Here is a 26,259-nt window from a genome sequence, read left to right as displayed (position 1 = left end):
TCTCATTAAGGCTTCCTCATCCTCCTTTGTAATCCTGTCATATTTAATGACTTGAAACACTAAACATTGCCAGTAACCAAAATCCAATTTGCATTTTTCTTGAAATTTTGTGATCAAAATAAGTGCAAAGGTGAGAGTGCGAATGTGATTGATTTCCTATTACAGTATCTTCTGCAGTATGTTCTGTTGCTTTTGAATTCACACAATTGCTGATATGTTGCTTTTTTTTTTTCCTTTTCCCTTCCCCCTCATAGAAATCACTGATACCGGGAGAAAAAAACCAAACCAAATCAAAACCAACCTCGAAACTTTCCAACCATGTAAAGACTAAGTCCTTTTTCTTGGAAGAGTTGACAGACTTAGAACTCAGGATCAGCTATGCAATCTCGAAATTATTAGACAGCAATTCTCTTCATTAGCCAACTTAAACACCCCCCTTCTCCTTTTGCCTAAATACGTCAGGGTGGACTTTTGCAGCCCTGCACTCTGACCAAGAAAAATAAGGGAATGTAATAGGACATAACAAAATTTTTTTTTTCCTTTTTTCACCTCCCTCATCTCAGAGATGAATCCTGGTCCTAACGGCTACCCCAAGTCCACAGGCTGCCATCTTCCTATCCTATGATAAATTACACAAATCCTGCCTGACTGCCACCTTCGGCTTTTGGCAACGCTCACACTCATTTACAACGGTGCCTGTGTGCACAGTCCCTGCAGCCCCGCTCTGTTCTTAGGGACATGGTTTAGAGGTGGACTTGACAGTGCTAGGTTAATGGTTGGACTTGATCTTAAAGGTCTTTTCCAACCAAAATGATTCTATGACTGCACTCCCGAAACATCCTGAGGGGATCCCCCCTGGAGCACCCTGTGCCCCCACATCCCTTCCAGCATGGCAGCGCTACTTGCTGGGATGAGCTGCCTCAGCAGCACCTTCCTCAACCAGGGAATTACACTCCATGGATGCAGTTGCTCTTTGGCCACACTGAAGGCCAGCCAGAACAGGGCTGAGCATGTAGGTATCCGTGAACTTTCTTGCATCCAACTAATAGTTACTCAAAGGAAAAAGCAAACTCAGGTATCCATCCCAGAGTAATTCCACTTCTGTAAGTTTCTGCTCTTTGCCTGCTGCTATAAGGAGAACTTAAACCAAAGCTGCCGCACGGTCTGGTTTCCCGCACTCAGAGTACACGGAGGAGGGAAAAGGTCAGGTTAACAAGCGACAACTGAGCATGAAGTCATATGACTTGCCAGTTAAATTCAAGCAGCCAGAACCCCTGAAGCTGCTGCCAACAATTAGTAGAGTCAGCTATTCCACTTTGGAACACTCTACTCCCTTATTAAGACTAATTGCCACGAGCTATCTGATTGCCTGGACTGGTGGGGAAGAGTCTATGTGCTGGCTTGCAGGCTGGGGCTCTCAGCTCTGATCTCCAGAGTGCCTGCTTCCTATAACTTTTGATTTTTTTTTTAAACCTGCGTAGCACAGGTTTGTTTTAAAGGCTGCATGCTAGGAGGCCTCTCTCAAATCTACTGCCTAAAATTAGTGGATTGCTCTGACAACAGACTCCAGCTCTGTGAGGAAAAAAAAAATTTTTTTTTGCTTAGACTATCAGAAAATCTCCAATCGGGGACTTTCCCTGAGCCACTTAAACCACCCCACTTGACATATGCATTTGGACAAAAATAATAACTTGAAGAGAGGAAGACTTGCTATTAACTAGGTGCAGAGAAAACTTCAATTTTAATTCAGTATAGAAGGTGATCTAAATTTCTTTCAACCTGGTCAACTACTTTTAGTCATTGAGCAGGTGGTTTAACTACACAATATTAAATACCTGAAAATAATACTTTAATTAGAAATGGTACTTCTAAGAAAGAGTGCACAGTAGAGCCGCCCAAAACATATTTTCCTAATTCCACTTTATATACATCTATATTTAAGCTATAAAGTGTTCTTTTATAGGTTTTTGAAACTTGTACTATAGATGTTATATGTGATCATTCCAGACTTCTAAACTGTTATCCTTCATTTAAGAGCCAGACAAAGATAGATTGTCGCGGTTGAGAGTCTCAACCGCGACAATAGATCTCAAGTCTCTATTACTGAAGTTATAAAATAACATTTTATTTATAAAATATTTGTTTTCTTACGAAATTCATAACACATTCTCAGTAAAATACAGGGGGTTTTTTTGGTTTTTTTTGGTTTTTTGGTTTTTTGGTTTTTTTAAAGGCATTATGACTTTTTCTGGTGTTAGTTTTGATGTGGTCTTTTGGATAACTACAAGTTAAGATTGTACCAGGCTGAGCAACCTTGAAATGTATGGTGCTTTCAGTCAAAAGAAGTAGAAATAAAGTTGGATAAGTCACATGTGTCAACCAGAATTTGAATTGTGACTTTTAAGACTACAGAGACCTCGTGATTATCTAGCAAGAATGAAACTTTTATTTTTAGTTTTACTGGCCAATGGAAGTTAGAAGCAAAGTCTGCATCACCCCACAAGGAATGCTGTTGTGCTCCTCCTCACAGGAGACTAAGTGACCGCCAGGTCTCTACTGTCACCTTGTCCTTGTAACGCCAGAGACTGCAATGAGGCACTTTTACTTTTATAGAAAATTATGGTGCCTCACGTGTAGTAGACTCTTGTGGAAATTACACTATACATTAAAAAATTTCTTTGCATCATAAAATATGGATTTAATTTGAAAATAAATATTGAAAGTTCTGAACTCCTTGGTGATGACACTTGATCTTCCTGAAACATGATTCTCCTCATATATGCCCTTCTGAAGCAGTCAAAAACTTTGCATCTCTGTCAAACACTGAATGACCTTGTTTGGAAAACCCTTTCTTTCCAGATAATTCGTATGTAAAGTTCTAATTTCGATTTCCAAACAATCAAGAGCAAAGAGATGCCATAAACAGATAACCCTTAGTCTCAGTTACTTCTGTCTCAGTGACAGATGACTGCCAGCTATGTTAAAAGTTACTTTCATTTGATCATTTTTCTGATTAGGCTCAGCAGTTCTGTGGCTCTGCTACTGAAAAACCAAAAACCCTAGAACTTTTGTGTTTCAGTTTCAAGCACTAAACTTGAGAAAAATATTTTATTTTTTTAAAGACTACTTACTGAATCCGAATTCTTGACTAAAATGTTTTCAGCAAGACATTTCTCCAGCATTGTTATTTTAATTGGCATCCATGTACTGTATACTACTAAAATCTTTGAAAACAATCTGAGATCAATTTCAGATAAAATAAGTCAAACTTGCCAGTGAATGTCTCTAAACAAGACACTTAAAAACCACATTTGCTGTTGAAAGATTGTGTTTTCTGTATTGCCGCTGCCTTTTCTAACCAACATTTGAAAGTATATTCAAGCCCAGTTAGCTGAGCAGAAAACCACCTCTCTGAGATACTAATATTTTATTTTAGCTAGATTTCTTTCAGATTAGCCTGAGTTTTCAAACTATTTCTGTATTACTGTTTCCCACTATTAATCTGAGAAGGAGTTGTTTATACCTTTTCACGGGACCAGGGTTTTCGTGGAATGGCTCTACCCACCCCACTTCAAAGGATCCTTAACATAACCTCCCTTAAGTCCCCTGGCTTTTCTCCCTCCCCACTCAGTTGGCCTCACATTTAGAAAAGACTGGAGCAAAATGTACCAGGCACGTATGAGTATGACTTAATAAGCTGCATCAGCTTGTGACGAGGCCACTGACAAAGTTTTAAGTATTTGAGCATCACTGTGCCCCATTCCCTTTTCTCAGGGCAAGACAGCTGCACACTTACTCAATCCACTTCTTATGGGAAAAACCCAAATGTTGCTTGAGTAAGGGAAAACAAGAGAGAATCTCTTTTTGAGTAGTAAGCACATCACTGCAAGCTCTTCATTTGCTAAGTATGTGTAGAAAGGTATATAGCTATGAGTGAGTCTTCAGTCAGATTAATTTTTAATTTGGGATATTCTGTTTCTGACACCTTACTACAAAGGCTGAAGTTGACTCTCCCAAAGGCTAGAAATCAATACCATCTCCATTTACTAGCCATGAATTACGGTTAGTGCAACCGAAATGATTTACAGCATTGCTCTGGCGTGTATATGTAAGTATAATGTAAAGAATAGAGAAGTGCATAAATAATGTATACATGCATGCAAAGATTATACACGTAGAACAGTTGTAGATAAAATCCAGAGCTACAGCGACTGGCATGGGCCAAAACTACAAATATATTCAAAAAGGACCACAAAAATCAGGGCAGGATGGGCTCATTGATAGTTACTGAACGAGACGGTTTGTAATTTTGTTTCAGAAAGTCTTCTATAATACTACTGCTTGCCAGAGATGGGAGGATGTACACCAGGTGAAGGACAACTCTACACTTATCCCAGGCTTATGTTTTGCTCAGAGATCTTTTACTGGCTGCTCTCAGAAACAGGATACTGGTCTAGACACCCTGTGGTGTGACCTACAGTGGCTGTTTTGAAGTTCTTTCTTTATATTTCTAGGCACATTTGTGTAAATATCTACAACTTTTCCTTTGGTTTCCTCTATCTTCTATTTTTTTTTAATTGCAGTATTCATTAAGTATTTAATTTTACTAGAGCCACATGAAGCAATAGTTTATTTTAATGCAATGCCAATTTAGAACATGCCTGCTGCTTACTTGCTCACTGAAGGAAGATGAAGTACAAATTGTCTCGCTGTGATTTAAAATCTCCTACCCAGAGTTCCTTACCCCAGATGATCTACAGCAGAAATAACCCAGGCAATTGTTTTGGCTTAAATGTCCTCAACAAAATCTGACATTTTCACTGTCTTTCTTGCTGTAAGAAGAGACACCCAGTGAGCAGCTTAGCTGAAATTGTCCAGATGCTAAAGTGCAGGTTAATTTGATCAACATCCCTCGCCGTCAGATTTTGCACTAAAGTTCACTGCAAGTTGCTCTCCTTGACACCATTTTACATATTATCAACTTGATGAGCAGTTTTACCTGGTACAGGCTGGCAAGGTGGTGTTTAGTTTTGATCAGAAAGGGCTGGTTGACCCCTGGGTGATCCACATCATGAGCCGCAGCAGCTAGCAGTCCGAGCATGACGTCCGACGGGGTGAGGAAGTTGGCAAGCTAAATCACACGTGTTAATCACAACAAGAACAGGAACAGTAAGCACTTTTTTTCTTTTTCTTTTGGTAAATAAAAAGACCAGCTGACATCACAGCACAGCTCAGTTTTGTAGGCATTTGTACACAAACATCAAATACAAAATAAATTATGTGAGCAACTTTAAGATGACTGTTGAACAAACATCTATAAAGATATCAGACGATATACTCATATTTTATTACAGTTTGTATTTCTTATCTCTTTATCATTCATAACAATATAAGGATTGTTGTTATAAAAGTGCTTGAGCTTACTCTAAAATATTCAGTTTAAAAAAGTAAATAAGTGTACTAGCAGGTTGGCATACATGATAAGAGTTCTGCCTCGCACAGTATTTAGTAATATCAGCAATACATCAGGATTCACTTTTCTAGCACAGCACTGTGCTGTAAAATGCAGTTTATGAACTTTTGAAATTTCAAACTTGGTTGTTAGATATCTCCCTTCAAATATAGGTATGTTATTAGAGAACATAAATTACCTTTCTTACTTCAGACATGCAAATTTGAAAACCTGCCCAGATTATTTTCTTCTATACAGCTTATCATTCAGAAACAAATTTTGTTATCATTGGAAAAAAAACCTGAAAGTCTTTGCATTTTCTGTTTCTGAAAGTGAGGTAGTTATTACCAGCCTGATGAGTCTGTACGGAGTACAGGTCTACAAGCTGAAAGAAGCATCCTGAGATGAGAAATGAAGAGCAGTATTGTACAGATTCAGATGCTGGCTGTCCTCTGCACTTCAGGAGCTGGAAATACAGGAAAGCTGGGGCCTGCTCCTGTCCTCACTCACCATTACTATATTCTGGTCTAAGAATTTGCTAATTCTAGCAGAACTTCCTTTTGTTTAAGCCAGGCCAGGAAAGATTAGTTGTATTCTTATGCTGTGGCTCAGCATTACAGGATGACAGTGCCTTCCAGCAACCCATACAGCAACATCCCACCCTCTGGTTGCGAGGGATGGCTGCAGCGCTCAAGGAGCTGCCGCTCGCTCGTGCAGGGGAAACCTTTGCAACAGACCCAGTCGATGGGACCATTTCCCCCTTTACTGGTGTTGCGGTGCCCAGTTTGGTCTTCTGAAATATCAATGAGAGGGGCTTATGCCCTGAAGGGACGGAGGCACAGGCATGCACTGCCTTCTCCTGGCTTTGCTGAGAGGACTGCAGCTGCTGGCAGATGGCTGGCATACGTGGTCACGGTAACACTTGCCGATGCTCATACAACGGCACTTTGATATGTCACCCGTGTGCTGAGACAGTGACTCCGGTAGCTTTTGTGAAGTGTCTGTAGTTGACTCTGCCACTGCCTCGTTGTTGAATTCAAGTACGCTATCATTTTCTGCTACCTAAATTTTTTTTTTTTGAACCCAGGAAAAAAGATTATCTGAAAGCAACATCAGTGTGAAGGGTTGTCATTACCTTGGGCTCCCTCAGATAGCAGTGCATAGCTTGTGTGACATCAGCAGCGTGGACAGCGTTGTGGTATGGGTTTTGGCTATGGTAATCTTCTTGAACCATAACTGGGAACCAAAACAGAAAACAAAGATCCTTTTGTCTCTGAATGCCATGGCCACAAGTGGGAGCTGGATTTAAAATACGATTTGAGGTTTTACAGTCAGCTACCTAAGCAGTTTCTTCAAATACCTGTAGGTTACTTAGACTGGTACTCTTATTGGGATACCTTTAGAGAAAAAATGCATGAAAGGATTTGTGAGTCCCAAAGGGATATACTGGGTCTAGTTCATAAATCAACCCTTTCTTGCCTTAGTGAAGGCTCTCATTCAGGAATAAAATAAATAAGGAAAAGAGGCAAATTTATCCACAACAGAGTATAATTATTTACGCTGCTGTCATAGGGGAGTAATATGTCATTAAGGCAGTACCACCTATTTTGCAGTAGCAGGGGGTGAGGCCCTGATATCCTGGCATCATTTGTTATTTGAGTGACTAGCAATGGTCAAAGCCATCCCTAAGTCCTCCAGACAGAGAATCAAAAGATAAAACATTGAAGTACTCAGGAGCAAAAATCTTCTGCGATAATTTTAGTTGTGTCTATGTGTTCATTTTAAAATACCAGTTCCCCTTGTTTTAGTGTGTGGTACTGGAACTGGTCCAGCTGAGGGACTGAGCAACAACCTTTTAATGCTCAGTTTTCACTCACTCACAAAACCATCGAGGTGTGTGCTTCACACTCATCTGCTCCTAGCAGCAGTGCCTACACTGTTAGGTGGGCTTGGGGCAACACCATGTGAACAATGGAAGCTGCATGTGATCTTGCCCAAAGCGCTCTCCTAGACACTGTCAAATTAATCAAACAGAAAGGTAACGGGCAAATTGCCCATGGCACTCGTCTCCAGCATGGGGAATGCCAAAGAAAGCCCCAGCCTTCAGGTTGTTTCCAGCTCCACTAGTGTTTGACGTTACAGTGGGTAATCCTTTAAATGCTGAATACCATGAGCTGAGTGTCCACTTCATGGCTGCCCACAGGAGTCAGAGATGGCAGGGAGATTTTGTCTGTCTCCACACTAGAGGAATGCTTTCCAGAAGTGAGAATTATGCAGTCTTAAAGACAAGACCCTGACTCTGAAACTCCGTCTGACAGCCTAACAAACCAGCATTCAGCTGCACTCAAAACATGATGCAAAAAGTAATTGATTTTGGCCAATTTCTTCTTTTGGTTCACTGACAGCATGGGGCTAATGTTCCTGCTGGCAGTAACAGCAGCAGGGGCTTTCATCAACACTATTCAGTGCAGACAGCTTGATATAATTTGTTAAATTTTGCACATAAGCTTGTAACTGCCCTGGGTCTCAGCGGTCTATTAGTCACTAAAATAATGACGCTGCGCCACAACTGTATTGTGTACAGGTAGGTTCTGCAATGTCTGTCTGTCTGTGTGGACCTATTTGGGCTGCCACACCTCTGCATGGCACATTTTTTTTTCTTTAAATCACCAGTGCAATTGCGGTACTGGGATGCTTCAGCCCGATGAAGGGCCTTCTGAAGTCCCTCCATTGACTTAACAGGTATTGAATCGAGTACATAAGTGCCTGGACATTGTGTGCTAATATATATCACAGCAATGGTTTACTGAAATATTTGCAACAACATCATGATTTTATACAGATACGCAGACCAAGCCAGTGCCTTTTTTGGTGCTCTACTTAAGCGGTAAGCTGCATTTAAAGATGACTTTGAGGTGAGCACTTACCTAAAAACCTGTGTAACGTAACCATATCTAACTGGAAATGGTGAATAAGTCCATGCACGTTGAAGAGGTGACAAAGCAGTGTTACAAGACTGTTTCCTAAAAGCAGAAAGGAACAACTTTAGATTCCCTAATGTATTAGTCAGCTCCTACCATATGAGCTTAGGTGGTACTCACATACTCAAAAGTAACTTTTATAAATTACTGCCATATACAGTCAAGACTTGATGGTATGCCATTCTTGTGTCTAGATGCAACAAAGTCATATTCGCTATGTCAACATGACACAAAAGGCAAATTGACATGGATTCAACTGGAAATATCTTAATATGATGTTTATTTGAGAATCACCTCATCTTCATAATCCAGGTCTACTTCCAGGAATGATAGGAGAATGGCTTTTCTGCCATTTCAGCTTGCTATAGTGTGCTAATTAATTAATTATTGAGAAATCAGCAGTTTGTAATTAATTTTTTTATTTTGCACATGGCTGTATAAACATGTAATTAACCCACATACCTAGCTCAGCTACAATTGCATCTCACAATGATGACACAGTTAGGAAAAGAAGAATTGCAGCATTTACAGTCTCAACTCCAACTGTAACGTTATGCTGGCAACACTGGCAAAATTGAGCCTACCTAGTATTGTAAGATCAAATATACATACACACAGTGTTTTAATAATTTTAATAAGTTTGCACTGCGTAATTCATCAGTGATGTTCCCAGAAAAGTTAGGAAAAAAAACCCCAAAACGAACTAACCCATACAACCTACAAACAATGTCAGAAGAGAGACTTTTCTTGTCTAATGTAATTCAGGAAAGAAAATAAATATATGTACAGAGAGGACATGGAAACTTATTTGTCCTTGGCTACAGAGCAAGGGCGCAGATACGTAATTTAGAAGAATTACGCTTTTGCTCCCCTTGCCATTTGCAGTCCTTTCCACTCTTCGCTGCCAGTCATTCAGCTGAATTACCCTCTAAACCAACTTTTTTCTACACCTTCTGCCCCAGCCAAACCTAATTAGATTGGAGGTGAGGAATGAGGAATCTCTTATTCCTAAAAGCAATACAGAAAGGAGAAAGCTGTGATCATGACCCTCCTCAGCAGTTCAGATCAAGAGATACTGCCTAGACACTGGGGTGTGTGTATTGTTACAGACAAAAAGTTTCACAGATTTTTACTATCTTAATGACTTTTCCTAAATTTTACTTCTGAACAGAAACAGGGGTATCTTTGGTTAAAAAAACGCCTCATCTTGACAGAAATTGACTCATTATGGAGGTCTGGATTTATTGACCTATGGATCTAATAAGGAATATTTAAAGTACTTTGGAATTTCCCAGATAAAAGAAACTGAAACACCTCCATGAAACTAATAAGCACACCACAATAAAAAAGCAAAAGGTGACCATGAGAAATGTATGAGATTAGATTAATAAAAACCCACGATTTAAACATCGTATCGTTGGGAACATTCTGTAGAAAGACTGGAAATGTTCAAGGATATGATTTTAAGAGGAGTTAACTTTGTCCCATTTATATTCTGTAATCTTAACTGGAAAAGTTTAGCAATAAACTAATTAGGGATTTTTAGGACAGTCATATATGAGACATCATAAAAAAAACCCCTTTTTGTTTAATTACTTACCATTTGTCAAGCGGTCAAACAAGAAAATGTCAAAATCCCACATTCCCACTTTGGATAGCATATGCTAGAAAGAAACAAATATGGAAAGGCAAATGACTGGTATGACAAACTGTAAAACAAATGTAAATTATTATTCCACATTAATCAATCACGGAATTGGTTGCTGCAGCTTTAAAGTTTTGCTTGGGAAAGCAATAGAGAGGTCTTTGAAATATCAGACATCAGGAACCAAGTTTAGCTATACTGAATAAAATATCACTTGTACTTTTAACTGATAAGGTTTTGAACTTGGCATTAAAAATACCTTCAAGTGGAGCTCAAAACACGGAATAATATAAAACAAAACATTATGAAAATATTCCTTTTTACTGCACAAGTTTTTTGATTATTCTTTCATGTCCCCAAATCAATTCAGTACAAATTCTCTTAGGTTTTTACTACAGTAAAGCACAGTCATAGCTCTCACGGTGAATATGGATCACATTTTGCTAAACAAACCAATACAGAGGAATAGCTTATAAACTTAGATACAGTGCTTCTGTGAAGGCCACTCAGCCGCGTGGAAGAATCCATCCTCGCCTCTATATACAGTGTTTTTACATCAGTTCAGCCAAGAGACTGAGTCTGGACTACCTGTTTGACCTACAATGGCACATATATGAACGAAATGTGTGTTCAGTCCAATCGCTTAGTCTCTATTCAAACAAGTTCTGGATTCTTAATTACTTTCTAACACCTAGCACAAAATCTTCTCTTGCAGAGAGTAAAAGGGGCATATAATCCAAACACCACTAGTTGTGCAAGTTTTGTTAGAAAATATAATTCAAAGCAAGTATAAGAGATCTAAAATAAGAGAATTATATTTTTATTATCATGAAGTTCCTTGCAGTGAATGTTCCCTGTTTCCCAGCCTTTGCCATTACGGAGAGCTATTGTGGATTGCCTAAGAGCTGCTCCATACCAGCTGAGAGACAGCTGTCTTTTTTTCAAGCGGATGAATTAAATCCTGTATCAAGGCTGCACTTAGTTAAATCAGTAGCTCAGCCAGGGATCCTTCATCCTTTAATAAATCCAGATTATAATTTCAGTTGACAGAATCTAAAAATGATGAATAGATTTAGACATTTTCGTTTTGCTTTGAGACTAAGCCTTTAAAGCTATAACCATAAAAAAGGAATGGGCAGTCTGTCTGCTGTGAGGCAGGCAAGTAACGTGGGTCATTTAAGCCATGCGGCCATACACTCGTTTATCTGAACACTCAAAGAAAACTGACACTCTCTGGAACATTATTAAAAGAAATGGAGATCTGGAGACACGTCTTACCCTTGCTTGCCCAAGGTAGTCCTCATCCAGTAGGTACAGAGAGGCTTGTGGTACAATTCCACGCAGCAACCGGGATGCATGGAAATATCTCTGGAAACTTAACAGTCTTTTCACCTTTTTCTTGGTGCCAATTTCCCCTGAGAGTGTAGTATCTGTGAAAAGCAATCAGTACAGAAACCATGAAACCCAAGATGAAGGATGACAGTCTCAATTATTTCATAAAAGAAATAGCAAAAGCTTTAAAATAGTGATACAAAAATCCTAAAGTTCATGTTTCTTGCCAATCCCCACGAACGAGCAGTAGCCAAATCCCTATACTTCAGGATAATATATTTGTTTATTTCAGAAAGGAAATATGTTCCAGTAATCACAGTACTAACACAGGACTTGGGAGATCTGAGTTCAGTACACTGCCTGCCACAGACTTTAATGTGATCCAGGCTAAGCCACTGGGTGGGTGATATATCACCTAACTGTCTAGAGGGAGCCTAAATGATGAGAGTTAGGTATGGGAAAGCTGCTCTTCCTCTTCTGTGCTCCTGTTCCCTGCCTGCATCACTGAAAATAGCATTACCTTGCTACCTCACAGGAGTGTCACTGGAATATATTAAAATTTCATGGCACTAGCACAAAAGGTAATCTTGGATATAAAACCGAAAGTGACAACAAGAGAGACCTCAAAATACAGTTTGAAAGCACAAATGCATGACTCACTTTTGGAAAATGCGAGAAAGGAGAAAAAGACGTAACGATAGGTTAATAATCCTATTGTATTGTATGCTGTCTTTTCTATATAGTAAGGCAAATTAGAAAAGAAGAAAATATTTCAGTTCTACTATTAGGAAAGCAAGTATATTCAGTTAATGCATGCATTTCTGGTTACAGAACAGGATATGTTCTTTTCACTCAGTACCAGGATAATTCTAATTCCCTAATGCCATATTAGAAGATTTTCATATAGGTCTAAATGTGACACAAAAGCCAAGGAAGTTTTTATACAGCAATTAAATCAGTAATTAAGTAATTAAATTAGATTACTGTTAGTAAGAATAATATGCAGGTTTCTTAAAACTGAAAATGACTTAGGTAATTTCATCTGAACTTTTAACAGAACCTCACGTACAGTTGTGATGTTTCCATTTTGCAGTTTGGTGTAAGTTTTGGAAAAAGGGAGGACAGAAACTGAGACAGTTGTCATAAGGCAGTAAGACTGAACAGAGTTTTCTCTGTAAAAGGAACCTTGTATGAAACTGAAAATTAAGTACTCCTTCTAGAGAACAGTTATTAGATAAGAAGCTGCATAGCAATTCACTGGATTTCAGGTTTAAATAAAAGCTAAGGAAAAATATCAATGGACTGAAGATGAATCTCTATATTCTGCTATTTCTTTTTAGGCAAAAATGCTGAACATTTGGTTTGCTGTGAAATTAAAATATGACTTTGTATACTGTTTTTACGAGTATTATTATTCTGAGAGGTTTTTCAGGCAAGTCCCTATGGTTTATTTGGATCACAGATTGTTCAGTATTTGATTTCTCCAACAGCAGATGTGTAAGCACCTTCTGCACTAAGTTTCTTCCTTAAGTAATCCAACAGCTATTGAGTGACACGAAGTCAGTAACAACAACCATACCTGTATGCAGAGTATCAATAACTAACATATTTTCTTACACTTGTAAGTCTCAAACTTCTCGTGGACAGCCCAAAGACTCCACTGAGTTTTAATAAAAGCACAAAATAATTTTATTGCAACTTGTCAAGCCATGTGTTTTCAAGAACGCAAACAGTAACAATGTCATTACTGTACCAGTCTGAAGGTTAAGATTTCATTTATGATGTGCCAGCACCTGCTGTAATTCTCTCACACGTTTTAAAAGCTGGAACAATTTCATGGTCTGTTGAAAGAGTGACTAACGTAGGTGCTAACAGTTACCCAGTGACAGCGACATGTGGAGGAACTGGTAGACTTGTTTTCACATTTATTTTAATTTATTTAGTGCTGCTAAGAAGTGGCTGGCATTCAGGTTAATTCCTGGATAACAAAACATTCAAAAATGAATTCACTTTTTAAACTCGTGTCAACTTTTTCTTGACTCCACAACTTTCCTAATTCCATCTTTGCCCCCAAACTGTCACTGCTTTCAGGTAACAAGTTTAAATTTTAAAGTACGCAAAACTTCCCTTTGTATGTTAAAAATGAGTAGTTGCTCCAACCCATTTTTATCTAAGTTAATGTCTGGTTTTTTCAGTTAAAGACAGATGCCTGAAATTACCACCTATGTTCCCCTAAAGTGTCTTTAAAATGCACATGTAGAGTTGCTGTGGATGATCTGAAGGTGAAGCTTTGGCTCGAGTCCCAACAAGCAGCTGTACGTTGGATTATGAAGAACTGGTTATTTTATCCTTTGGATTACCAGACTATTTCAGTAGCACAAATAATACTTACCAAACCCCGAAAACACCAGGTTGAAATAAATGATTTCTTATTGTGAAACAAATTTTCTAAATTGAACTATCAAACTTGCTGCCACTCCTTTGTCACATTGCTCCATATGGTTGTCACAGGTCTCAACTGAAATTTAATCACTGGCAGACAGCACCTTTGAAGCATGACTTGCTGCTTCAGATGAGCATTATATTACGATACGTCATGCAAAAAAAGATTACCCACAATAATCTGTTGCCCATTCATAAGGGAAGAAGATCATAATACTGATAAAGAACAGTAGGAAGTGTATTTTCAAATCTGGACTCTTGACGGAAGAGCCCGAATCCCGCACTGCAGGCTATCCACACAGATATTGTGTTAAAATCACATTCTTCAGGTCATTTTAGTAATAATTGATTTGTCTATGAATCACAAGACTTGTCAGATGATTGCTATGACTCTTAACAAGTTACTTTGCCAACCACTATAATGTACCTTATTATGATGTTGTCCTGCATAAAACTGGACTAAGACTCTGCCCCTCTCTGAGCAAAACACACCCCAAAGCATTATAATCTCATCAGCATTTTCTCCTTCCCTTCTCAAGACCAACGTCAAACAAAAAGGAAAAGTACAACCACATGAAGTTGAGAGAAAAAGGATCATTAAAAAAGAAGAGCAAAAAGTGAAGCAGCTGAGAGTGAATGCTCAAATTCTGTCCTCAGCTCAGCAGTTGCACTTGAATCTCCCAGCAGCAAAGAACCGTTCCTCACATATGGGATCCACCAGCTGACACAAAATCAAGATGCAGTTTTAAGGTGAAATTAAAGGTCTATGCGAATGACTTACAGTGATACACTGAACACACCAATTCTTTATGGACAACTATAAATTTCAATTTAAATTGTAAATATGGAATTTCGATTATGACACCTGATGTAAGTCATATAATGACTTTGAAACCTAAAGAGTCATTGACAGTTATTTCTAATTAGGTTAAACTGAATTACAAGTAAATGAATCAAAAATATTGCTGCAGATATCACTGAACTTCCATCCTGGAGCTACGGGTGCTAAAACATATGCTATACTATCTAGTTAAAGAGTGCAAGCTGCAAGGCTCACATTAGAATGATTTAGTAATAAAGTGCAATTTTGAAATGAATGTGAAAGACGAACAAGAATGTCTTTTGTTTATAACCATAAAGCTTCCCCTGAGAACTGCCTCTATCTTTAATCATGGTGGCAACTTCTGAATGTTTTGTTTACCTAAAAAACCCATCATCTGTAGCTCTCAAAAGACACACATTCTCATATCTTGTGGAGTTTCTGCCTAGCACAGTGGTTGGAGAATCCCTTCTTTGTATACTGAACAAAGTTATTGTATGAGTTCCCTACACATACGCATTTACAGAAGCACCCATATAAGCATCATCACAAAGCCTAATTTCTTTCTGCTGTATTTCAGCAGGCAGCAAAAGTGGTTGCATTTCGTTGTGTAACTTGGCAGCCACCTCACATATACACACTGTCAGACCACGGATGATGTCTGGACACTGCATGTGGCCCTCAAGAGGTTAATAAGCTACAGGAATCAGTGGCTGCCTTCTCTCTCCTAACAAGGTTCCTCCAGTCACACAGATCTGCTCGCCCTAACATGATCTACGGCGCACTACACCCCAACCTCTGTTATTTCAGGGAAAGAGGTTTCCTGCACTAGGAACTGCTACCAGTTTTCTTTCAGATTTCTTTCACGGTGCTGCGCTAGCATGTGCCCACAGGCAGCATGAATATAAAAATGATGGAGGTTATGTTAACAACAGTTGAGTTAACATTCAGAAACGATCACATAAATCAAATTTGGGCAAGGACATACTTAACTCTGCACGAGACATTCATTATGCTGTTATTGTTCTTTCAAAGTAAACAAACTTGGTAATGCATTCAAATAAAGCCTGTGAGTTTTCCTTCACAGTATTGCCTTTTTTTTATTTTATTGCACCTCAGCGTACAATAAAAACAGGTCACCCGGCAGCATGAGTGGGTAACAACACGTTTATTAATTTTCAACAGCCAACTGATTCAGAAGCAGAAAATGTTTTTCTACTTCTTTCCAGAAGGACGCAAAATAAATCGGGTCCTCAAGCACCTGCCTTTGACTCATGCCGTTTATAATATACTTTCCCCTCTTCTGAAGATGCAAAGACATTTTGTACTCAGTCACTGCTCTGTACAACTGCATGCCCAAAGAGTTGGACAGGATTAGCAGAAAAGTGCTGGAACATCTGAAAGATAAGGTGAGGATCAGACCTGCAATTTACTGTCCAGACAATTTGCAAACTGCTAGGATGCTGGAAAACAATTTGTCTCTGGTCCTATACATTACAGAAGCAATTTCCCGTCCTGGTTCCTGGTTTGATAGCTGATTATAATGCTTTTATTTGAGAGTCCAAGAAACATGTAATTGACTGCTGACAAATAACTGGTGTTTGTCTATTTTTTTGTGTGTCAAATCATGCCAGGCATTTAGACCACCTTTACTGAAATCTTGTTTGTCATACTCATTGCATAACTTGGTTGCTAATATCTTCCTGCATTACGGATTCATCATATTATCCCAAAGACAACAGCAGTATGAGAAGGGATTGCTGAACTGGCAAGCGCTTTCTGTTAGTTGCCATTGTTCGTATTGGTTACAACTGTATTATTTCTCTTTGAATGGGTAAACATTTTTTTTCAATTAAGAACAGGGTGTGAGAGCGAGTGGGACTCTGAACACATCCTGAAAAGCAGAAAATTAGAAGTAAAACAAAAGGTCTTCAAAATTTTCCACTTCGAGTCAAGATCCATTCTTTAACCTCCTGCACAAGTGCACAAAATCAATGCAGAGACTTGTTTACAGAAGAGGTCCTCCTGTGCTTGTTCGGCTAATGTAGTTAATGAAATTTGGGAGGTTCTGGGACACCAGTTTTCTACGTCACCTTGCTATGTGGTTTCCTCCTCTTTGAACATTACACTTGAGGTGATGGTGGCTTGCAACAGTTCAGTTTCCAAATCATAAAGTTCCTGCACAATTGTTGGCATCTTGAAGAACGCTAGTCATGCAGTCTCCCCTCCATCCCAAAAGATATTCCTTTTGATACCATTTGAAAGAGACTACAGAACTTAAGAATTATGCAGATTGTCCCACTTATATACCAAATTATCCCATTACACCAAGTTCTGGAGAAACTATGGTTAGCCTTAATAACAGGAAGAAGAATAGATTAAATCCAAATTTAAGTTGAATTTAGATGCATTTCTCTTCTCTTCTCTGCAGCCTTTACTGGGGTCATCAATCATTTTTATGCAAACAAACATCTTGGCATCTTTTACTAAGCCACCTACAAGTTCTTAGGAAACAGCATTTTGTGTTCTGTTTCACCACAAAGTTGTTATCATTCCAACATGAACCTTCACTTTGCCACTTCAATCTTCACACAGTAGCACAGTCAGGACCATTTTTTCCTAAAACTGCAAATGTTCTATAGCTGATTACAGTTTCTCTGACAGGAAATGGTACATGCTCTCCTCCTTCACTCCCCTTGAGAAAAAACAACATAACCTGTAATAACAGCAAACCCAACTTTCATTTATCATCTTAATGATCCCTTCTCCTTGTTCTTTCTTTTCCTCTGTTCATTTGGAAAGTATCCTCAGTGTTATCTCCAGTCCACCCTTTCCCTTTTCTAATCATGGAAAAGAAGGTGGGGTGGCTGAATGGGTCACGCATCATTTGGAAACTTTTAAAGGGATATTCTGAATCCCAAATCAGTGTTAAAAAATAAGTTACAAACCTGTATAATCACTAAGACTTTGTGTGTGAAGCAAATCTAGTTTTTTGTTTGCTCTGCTTGCTCTCATGAGTTCTCCTCAAGTATTCATAACCCATACTGCTGCATTTTGTTAGCATATGAGGGCACATGCATCAATCAGTTTTACATCCTGGCTTTCATTTTCTAGAAATGTAGTGTAAAAACTAAACAAGGAACATGAATGGCAGGAAGTATAATATACTTTTTAATCTACCTTGTTATTAAATTTTGAGGATAACAACTCTTAAAAACACTTAAAAATGCAAACAACACTCCAAACAAACAAAAAAAAAAAAAAAAAAAAAATTGCTGTTATTTGATGGAAAGGGGGAACAAGACTGACTTCCAATAACAACAAGAATTTTTGAATACAGTGACACGTTACTGGAAAACAGAAAAAAATTTGTGCTGAAACGTTATTAAGAGAATCCCAATTCTTCTTCCTCGAATGGAAAACTGAAAGCAAGGCCATAGGCTGACTTCAATTCTGGAAATGTTCTTCCCATTCAAACCTGACACAAGCTAACCAGATTAAGAAGCCCATGTGCCTTTGGGTTGTTGATGAGTATCTTTTAGATGTGCTTATCCCTGAGGAACTAAGGGAGGTATTATGTAGAAATGATGCAGACCTCGTAAGATCTCTAGCTTCCTAATTTAATAACCATCTGGAACTTTGGACTCATCTCCATGGGCCAGGTTGGGATCTGAGTAATGCAATCAGCCTTGAAACTTCCTCATAAGACTTTTACTGTCCTAAATTAACCTTGGTCAGAAATATCTAAACCGGCATCTCTCACTCCCACCTCTTTTTCTAGCCAAAGGCAACGAAACAAGACAGTTAACCAAACTCTTTTTAACCTCACTCATATGGGTTCAGGTTACTTGATGGTTCAGTTTGGGGTTGGTAGCTGTGGTTAAGTTTTATTTTCCCTGGAGACTGGCTGTACCTGAAAGCCCTGGAGCTGTTCAAAATCCAAAACCAAAAATGAATGTAAATTTTGCAAACCGACCCTTCTGTAGACAGGCAGAAACCACAGATTCAAACGTCCATAGATTTTGGTTTTTTGAGATGAAGACTTTTTCATGAGTTCATATCTTCCCTTACTTACCCTGACTACACTTTTAATTTCTGTAGCACCCGATTCATCCCAAGCCTGCAAAGCATCACTTTATTTGCAAACAGACTGAAAACCAGATGATTTTGCTTGATTCAAATCAAACAGCAAAAAAAGGACAGAGACTGAATGCTACCTAATGTCACTCTTTATCACCATCTGGTACTAAGAGGAAATCATCTATACTAACTTAATTTTCTAAGCTAAGTTTAAAGCAGGCGGGCCTTTTTTTTTTTTTTGATTCATCTTCTGCCTACATACTAATAGCAAGATTCTAAGTAAGACAGCATTGTACCTTTGGAGTTCCTACAGACATGTTTTGACCTTTTACATATTCTCACATCCCACTCTATGTTTCTGTTGTGCAAGGTATAAGAAAACAGAAATCTCTTTGGGTAACACCGTTTTGGTACAGAGACTTCACTTTGCAGGTCACGTACTACATCCTTCCCCTTGTTATCTCTCCTAGATCAATATATATAGAGAAGTTAATTCTATGAGACACTGGAACACTATGGATGGCTTACTGAAAAGAAGTGGGTGTAAGATAACAAAAGCTTTGGCATGACTGACATTGTGACAAAAACAAAGTGCCCCTAATTAAGAATTTTTCAGGAAAAGTTAAGAATGCAATCATAAACAATTTTAATTACATTACTCCATGACAGGCATATTTAGAAATAAGCAATTAGAGGCTAACAATTTTGTCATTAACAAGCAAAATCTCAATCCAAAGAAAAGCTTAGCATGAACAAGATGGGAACTGGAGAATCACTGTTTAAGTCTTAAGAATCTCCTTGTCTTCTGACTTGGAGCTTGACAAGCAAGTTTGTAAATAAAAACTTACTCATCTCAGATGTAAACTGTGTTACTCTGTTATGCTACTTAATTTTACCTGGTAATCAAACACTGTATCTAATATAAATAGAGCAAGGTGAGGTTGTCTTGGTTACCTTGGCATGCTCACCCACAATTCTAGATTTATCACAAGGAATTCCCTCAAACGTTTGGTTAGTGCAATGAAGTACCACCATAGTCACTAGCACAACTCATCATGGGATAATGAAATTTATTTCAATCAACGCATATCAGTCAATGGAGGAATCTTGTTCAATGACTCACTCAGCAACTTTGTCAATCAGAAAACTATTATTGCTGCCTTACCCCATGATCCTTTATTTCTCAAATCCAGTCTACGCTTTGCTAAAAGGAAATTGGATCAAGTTAATTCTCACGGCAGAAGTTTCAATTTCTTAATTATTAAACTGCACATATTCAGTTTAACTCATTTTCTGTCCTGTGAACACAAAAAGGTTCATTTAATTCACAGAAATGTAAAAGTGCAAATAAACTGCCATCATTAATTTCAAGCTGCATTAGGTTCAGTTACAAGCTAGAGCTACTGAGATCAAACTTCACTCTTCACTAAAATTTGTGAGGTTTAGTTTGGAATCATCCAATACACCATTTATACAGTGTATTCAGCTGCCTGATGGCACCTAATACTTGCCTATTCCATCCCATTACTCTTTCTGGCAAATAAGTTTCTAATACTAAGTATTTTTTAATTCTGCTGTTGCCATTTTAAGTAGTGCCTTATTTGCACAAAGAGAATACCGTCTCTCCATTTCCCTGTGAAACTACGGGGCTGTGCAAAACTTTTATCCTTTAGTTTAGGAGTTTGTAAAATCTGAATATTTGTTCACTAGCACTCTAGTGAACATGGAGCCTCAGGTCACTGCGTCCAGCTTATTTTTTTCTGGAGTATATCTGTGGCCACCAGGAGCAAGTGGTCGCCTTGCCTTATTATGGTAGAATGGTCAGCTTGCCTCCTGGGGATCTTCACACCAGGTTGGCTAACAAGCATCGGCTGCCACAGATTCCCCGGGGAGAGGAGCCACTACGTAGCTCCCCCGAAGCTTCTGGCTTGACACCGTCAACGAGTATCTGGTTTGTCACGCAGGTCTCCACAAGTTGCAAGGACTGAGTCAGGATCGTGGGGCAAACATACACTCCTCACAATGCAGAACCGAGGAATTCTTGGTGACACAGGGATATTTTACATTCAGTTTTGTTTTTTGGAATCATCTTAAGAGTCCCCAAACCCACTAGTGCAAGTATGCCTCAAGGACAGCTTGCAAGTAGGCAGGGAAAAGACAGGAAGATGCTAAAGCCTTGTACCTCCTCCAGACAGGATCCTGCAAAATCCTCATGGCCCTGACAGCCTGGCACTGACAAGGTGAAATAGCACTAAGTTTCTATATATTGCAGAGAGGCACTGGAGGAACGTGTAGATGGCATCACAGACGTTAGCTCAAACAGCAAGAAGCCAACATTAATGCAGTTGGCTTTGATTATGGCAACACAAGATCCCATTTTCAGAGCGCAGAAAGTTTTCCTATCCAAAAAGACTTAACGGTGTCTTAAGTTACACAGCGACTTTACTGCAGGACTCCAGAATAAAAAACTCAAAAGATATGCATGGTCTACTGGGTGTTAACCCTTAATAGCTATATTAGGGAAAAATCCACTAGTTTGACTGAATCTGTAAGTATGTTAACAAAGTTACATTTAAGTAACCTTTAGTCTAACATTAAACAGCAATGCCCTGATTTTTTTTTTAAATGTCAGTTTTCAAAATGAATGTCAAGTCTGTTCAAGAACAAGCTTCAGTGTTTTCCCTACTTTAAATCAAGGGTGGTACTGTTATTTGGAATAATATTTCAGATGGTAGAGGGAACAATCACTATTTAAGCTCAGTTTGACTGAATTAGTGAGAAACTGGTTTAATGTTCACACTGCATTTCTTTATAACTTCTGAGGATATTTACCATAAAATTTTCTCTGCCTCATCCCTCCTTTACTGTAACAGCTTTCAGTATACAGCTGCTGCTTGTCAGTTACTGTCCCTAAACAAATATAACGTGGTGCTGAAATTTTACTGCAAATATGAAGTAGGCACTTTTCAAAAAAAGTTTGCAGTAGTGATGTTTCTATATGTTCCTTTTTGATAGAACGTGCAGCACCATGGTTTTTGCTGCTTATATGGTATGCAGAGCAGAAACAGATTTGACAGATAAATGTATATGAACAAATAATACAAAAGTCTGTTTATTTCCTGGCAAAACACGTCGGCATGCTCTGACACTGAGCATTGTCATTTACCTGGAGGTCACTGAAGGAGCCAGGCCAAGTGCACAAAATTAGTATTCAAGTGCCTAGAAATCCCACTTAATTTTGCACTGAAAAATTAGGTCAACACCACTTGCTAGGCAGAAAGCAGTAAATACAAAAAACCCTGAAAACAACGGGAAATCCAAAATCAGGATCACTGCTTTCCTTACACAGATATCATTATTAGCCGGAGTCACTTCTTTCAGATTACAGAAAAGCAGTAAAATGAAAGAATAAGTCAGAAGTCCCTGAGACAAAGAAAACATGAACATAAAACCCCAGGTGCCCCACAGCTCTGTGGGACCAGAGGTGCATGCAGAAAGAAACATCGCTTTTAAACTCTGCAGTTTCAGGACAAGGGTCTGTGCTGAGTGCCGTGCTGCTCGTGTGACCAAAGGCTGAGCATTCACAAGCACGTCACCTGCCATGGATCTCTCCCTTGAGAGCCTACAGGCAGCACCTGAGGGATGGCAAGATTCACCTACAAGGGATAAAAGTGAAAGCCCTATTGCCAGAAAAAAAGAGCTGAAAAGCTTTTGGTTTCTTTAACCAGGGAGAGGAAGGAGCATATGATGAGACTTTTAAAGAATGTCTATGTATTCAAAACAAAAAGGAAGTAATTAATTTAGTCACACTTGAATGTGAATATATATATTCACTTCTACTTCACAAATGAAGTGTTTAATTTTTTTCAGTTTTTATAAGGGCATCAACAGTAGTATTTCCCACTAGCCTAAACCAGTTTTTTTTCTTCGCAGCTTTCATTGATAAGCCAGGACTAAACGATCATCTGAGCTCTGCTCAACCATTACGTAATTCCCTCTTTGTCCTGGGAAAATTGCTAGACCCATTTTACTCCTTGTGTCTTTCTACCCCAGCCATAGCAAGCACCGATGGACTTAGGACCTAGAAAATACCTTTTATCAGCAAGACTGAAAGCAAGCACTTTGCCAGGCAGCAGTAACTTTGCCAGCTTGTGCAAACGCATCCGATCAGAGCCCAAGTCCTCCCCTTCCTATCGGCCCCTCTTTTCTCCTGCCCCCCAGCCAGACTCGCCCTTTGCAGCTGGGCTTCTTCCCCCCTCCCTGCCACCCATCTCCCCTCCCCTTCCCCACGCACTCGGGCAAGCACTTACAAAAAGGAGACATAAAACTTTAGTTTGATAATTGCTTTTTAACAAAAAGCATAAACACTAGAAGCTTAAAAGTGTCATCACTAAACAAACAGTCACAGTTTCAGCCTGTTTTGATGAAGGCAGTTAATGATTTTTTTTTTTTTCCAAAGGTTACATGGAGCGGTCCGCGCAGCACACAAGGACACATCAAGATCTGACCACATCTGAACATGAGTTAACACAGCTACAGGGCCCAAGTCTAAGAGTTATGTGGTTATTTTATTTTATTTTTTTGCACACTGGCTAATGGGTCTGCATCAGTATAGAGAATCCATCAGGTGGAAGGAAAAAAACAACCAAACACACAGAAACATCCAACAACCCAGGATCTTGATTTTCTTTTTTCTTTTAGTTTTGCCCTCCTTTATTTACAACAGTGGCAAAAAAAACTTCAATCAAAATGAGGTTAAGATTATTTTTAACAGATGTTCACTGCTGGCCTGACCCAAAATCCATTGACGTCAATGAGAAGACTCCATGGGGCTTTGGATTGGGTTCTAATTGTTGGAAAAATTAATGTTATTGTAAACCACTGGTCAGTGCTGTCACATGCTCTCCTTCTGTGCCAATTCTATATGACCGGATAACAGACTCACATAAATCTGTTCCAACTGTTGGCTAAGAGGCTAAAGGACATAGAGGTTTATCTTTTTAATTCTGAAGCACTCCCTATGCCCCCAGCACACCCCATGGCACTACTGTATTTACTTGACAGACTCAACATTATGGACAGTATTCATACCATCAAAACATTTCACAGTCAAACACTTTGTGGGAATAATAGGATTATTGATGCTGACTGTATGAAGACAGCTGAACTTTAGATACGTATGAAATGAGATACTTTGGTTCATAGACTTTCAAGACAGATTTTTGTTTCTTTTTTTTAAATACAGACCTGAAGGAAAGGTTGTACTTACTGTTAAGAAGACGGAAGTCTATAAATGGGTAGGAGCCACGGCGCTCGGAGAGAACCCCTGTCTGACCTCTCACCCGTGCATCTCCTGCAAAACACAAAATCCCCAGAGACATTAGAAGGCGCAGCTGCCTTTCTCTGCTGTTTAGATCTAGATCTATTTTCTATCCAAAGTGATGACGTTGCGCTCCTCCAGTGGAAAACTAAGGTCCAAAAAAATCATCTCCGATGACATCCCTGGGTAATTGGGTACAGCGGTTCAGCTGATCCTCTTATCCCAATAAAGGCACAAAAATGCCTTGTGTTTATCCTATTGAACGGCTTCTTGCCCAGTAAGTGGACTCTCACTGCTTCAGGAGTGGTGTAGAAGTTTTTTGCCCAGACAAGACCAGTTGGATTCTGACTGTGACGGCACCACACGCAGAGGTCTCAACCTTGGACTAGGCTCACAGTCCAACTGACCTCCATGGGACTGGTCTCTAAATCATGAGTTGATGAAATAAGTCTCCAAACAAAATATGAAGAGGTTTTTAAGCTTTTGTTTCTTTAATTGATTGCTTTTGTTTTACTTTCTGCTCTTTGAGCACTCTGGAAAATGTCAGCCTTCTCAAACACCAAAGCTGCTTTATGTAAGTGAAACCTGATGTTCTCAGACAAGCATTACTGCAGAGCTTTAGGATGTATATTTAAGTATCATAAAGTGACAATACAATACTTAGTATTGCTATGTAATTCACATTGATTAGTACCTGACTTGCCACGCAATATTGACAAAACAGGCAAAAGTCATTTAAGGAGAAAAATGTACTCTAGATGAGTAGAATTACAAAATCTCACTCCAAGTAGATTGGAAGTAATGGGCAGCAGATGTCATTTTAAAATTCCCAGAACCTTAAAATATCTTCCACTGTGATATAATAGTTTCTTTATAGGCAAATAACAAGACCAAAATATTAAAAATTCTTAAATAAGATGAAGTTTGAAGACGTTCAGGCCAGAGTTCTTGCTCTTCACAATACAAGTTCCTCTTCTACAGAAACACAGGCCATAGTGTTGAAAGCATCCCCACTGCACTTCCTCAGACAGCTCACACTGTAGGCCTCTCAAACTTTACAATAAAATTATGAATTATTAGTTAGTCTGAATTGTGCTTCCTCTGGGATACGAATATAGCATCTGACTAATCTAAACAAAAATAAATTAAGAATTTGGCTGCTAGGGCTAGCTTCCACTGCTTGTGTCTAAAAACAAGAAAAAAGCTTGCAGCATGAAAGAAGGACTTTGTTAGATGTTCTTATTTTTCTTCTATCTAATGTTCACTTAAAATGTGCTTACAATTACGTTTAAGGGAATAAAGCCAAGTAGAAGTGTTAAGTTAAATACTAGAGGTGAAAAAAAAATTTCCGTGCCCTCTAGGAGTCCTTAGAGGTATGAAAGGCACAGGAGCACACACTCAAATTAAGATTATTTCAAGAACAGTCACTTCTGATTATAAATATAAATCTATTTTCTCTCATCCTTACTTTCATTTTGCTTTTTTTGTTTCCAGAGAGAGAACACATGTTCCCTGTACTCAGCTCCCGCTTGCCAGCCACTGCCTCTAAGGAACCAGTCCAAAACAACTCAAGCTGTTGTTGACCCCACTTACCCTTCCTGACAGCAGGGGCAGGAGGTGCAAACCTCTGCCTGCTCTTCAGCTGTTGCACTTCAAAGGTACCATCATAGCGTGGGGCTACCTTCATCAGTAGCTTAAAATCACGTGCAACTTGTAGCAACGGAGGTATATAAACCTACTTCCCTGCAATCCTTCTGTGAAAGGGCAGACGGGTGGAACAAATAGCTGGAGAGGTTGTAAAACACCAAAGAGCAAGATCCATCAGCACCCCTGAGTCAGAGCTTGTCAGGCAGCACCTGGGCTTAAAAGCACTGCACAGGTGGACCCATCAGATTGGCTGATTCGTGTAGAAAGAGTAAGAATGGCAAGCACATGGTACACATTATGTAAAGCCAGAAAAATCAGACAGGCTTGAGCCTGCCACTAAGACAAGCAGCAGCAAATTAAGAACGGGTGTAAATTCGGAGCATGCCTTGGTTGAGGCTTTTGTTTTTCTGTATGCACCAACAAATTAAGAGGAAACTGCAAATAATCCCCTGCATTAAAACACTGGTAAACATGTCACTTGTGACTAAATCAACAGATACTTTGAAAAAAAAAAAAAAAAAATTCAAATTCCAAAAATCT

The 26,259-nt window shown here is 39.0% G+C and overlaps 1 protein-coding gene across 2 annotated transcripts in view; it reads right to left on the bottom strand.

Annotated features, from left to right (window-relative positions):
• PDE7B (phosphodiesterase 7B) overlaps nucleotides 1-26,259 on the bottom strand; it is a 183,351-nt gene that overhangs the window by 14,300 nt on the left and 142,792 nt on the right. For both annotated transcript variants that reach the window (XM_065630675.1, XM_065630674.1), the window contains 6 exons: nucleotides 24,022-24,105; nucleotides 11,357-11,508; nucleotides 10,034-10,097; nucleotides 8,380-8,475; nucleotides 6,588-6,688; nucleotides 5,000-5,131 (listed from right to left, as the gene is read on the bottom strand). In XM_065630675.1, coding sequence (XP_065486747.1) covers nucleotides 5,000-5,131; nucleotides 6,588-6,688; nucleotides 8,380-8,475; nucleotides 10,034-10,097; nucleotides 11,357-11,508; nucleotides 24,022-24,105 — 629 coding nt within the window. The remainder of the gene's footprint in view (nucleotides 1-4,999; nucleotides 5,132-6,587; nucleotides 6,689-8,379; nucleotides 8,476-10,033; nucleotides 10,098-11,356; nucleotides 11,509-24,021; nucleotides 24,106-26,259) is intronic.

This window comes from Caloenas nicobarica, chromosome 3 (genome assembly GCF_036013445.1).
Source record: "Caloenas nicobarica isolate bCalNic1 chromosome 3, bCalNic1.hap1, whole genome shotgun sequence".
Lineage (NCBI taxonomy): Eukaryota > Metazoa > Chordata > Aves > Columbiformes > Columbidae > Caloenas > Caloenas nicobarica.
This window is presented reverse-complemented; position numbering and strand designations above follow the sequence as displayed.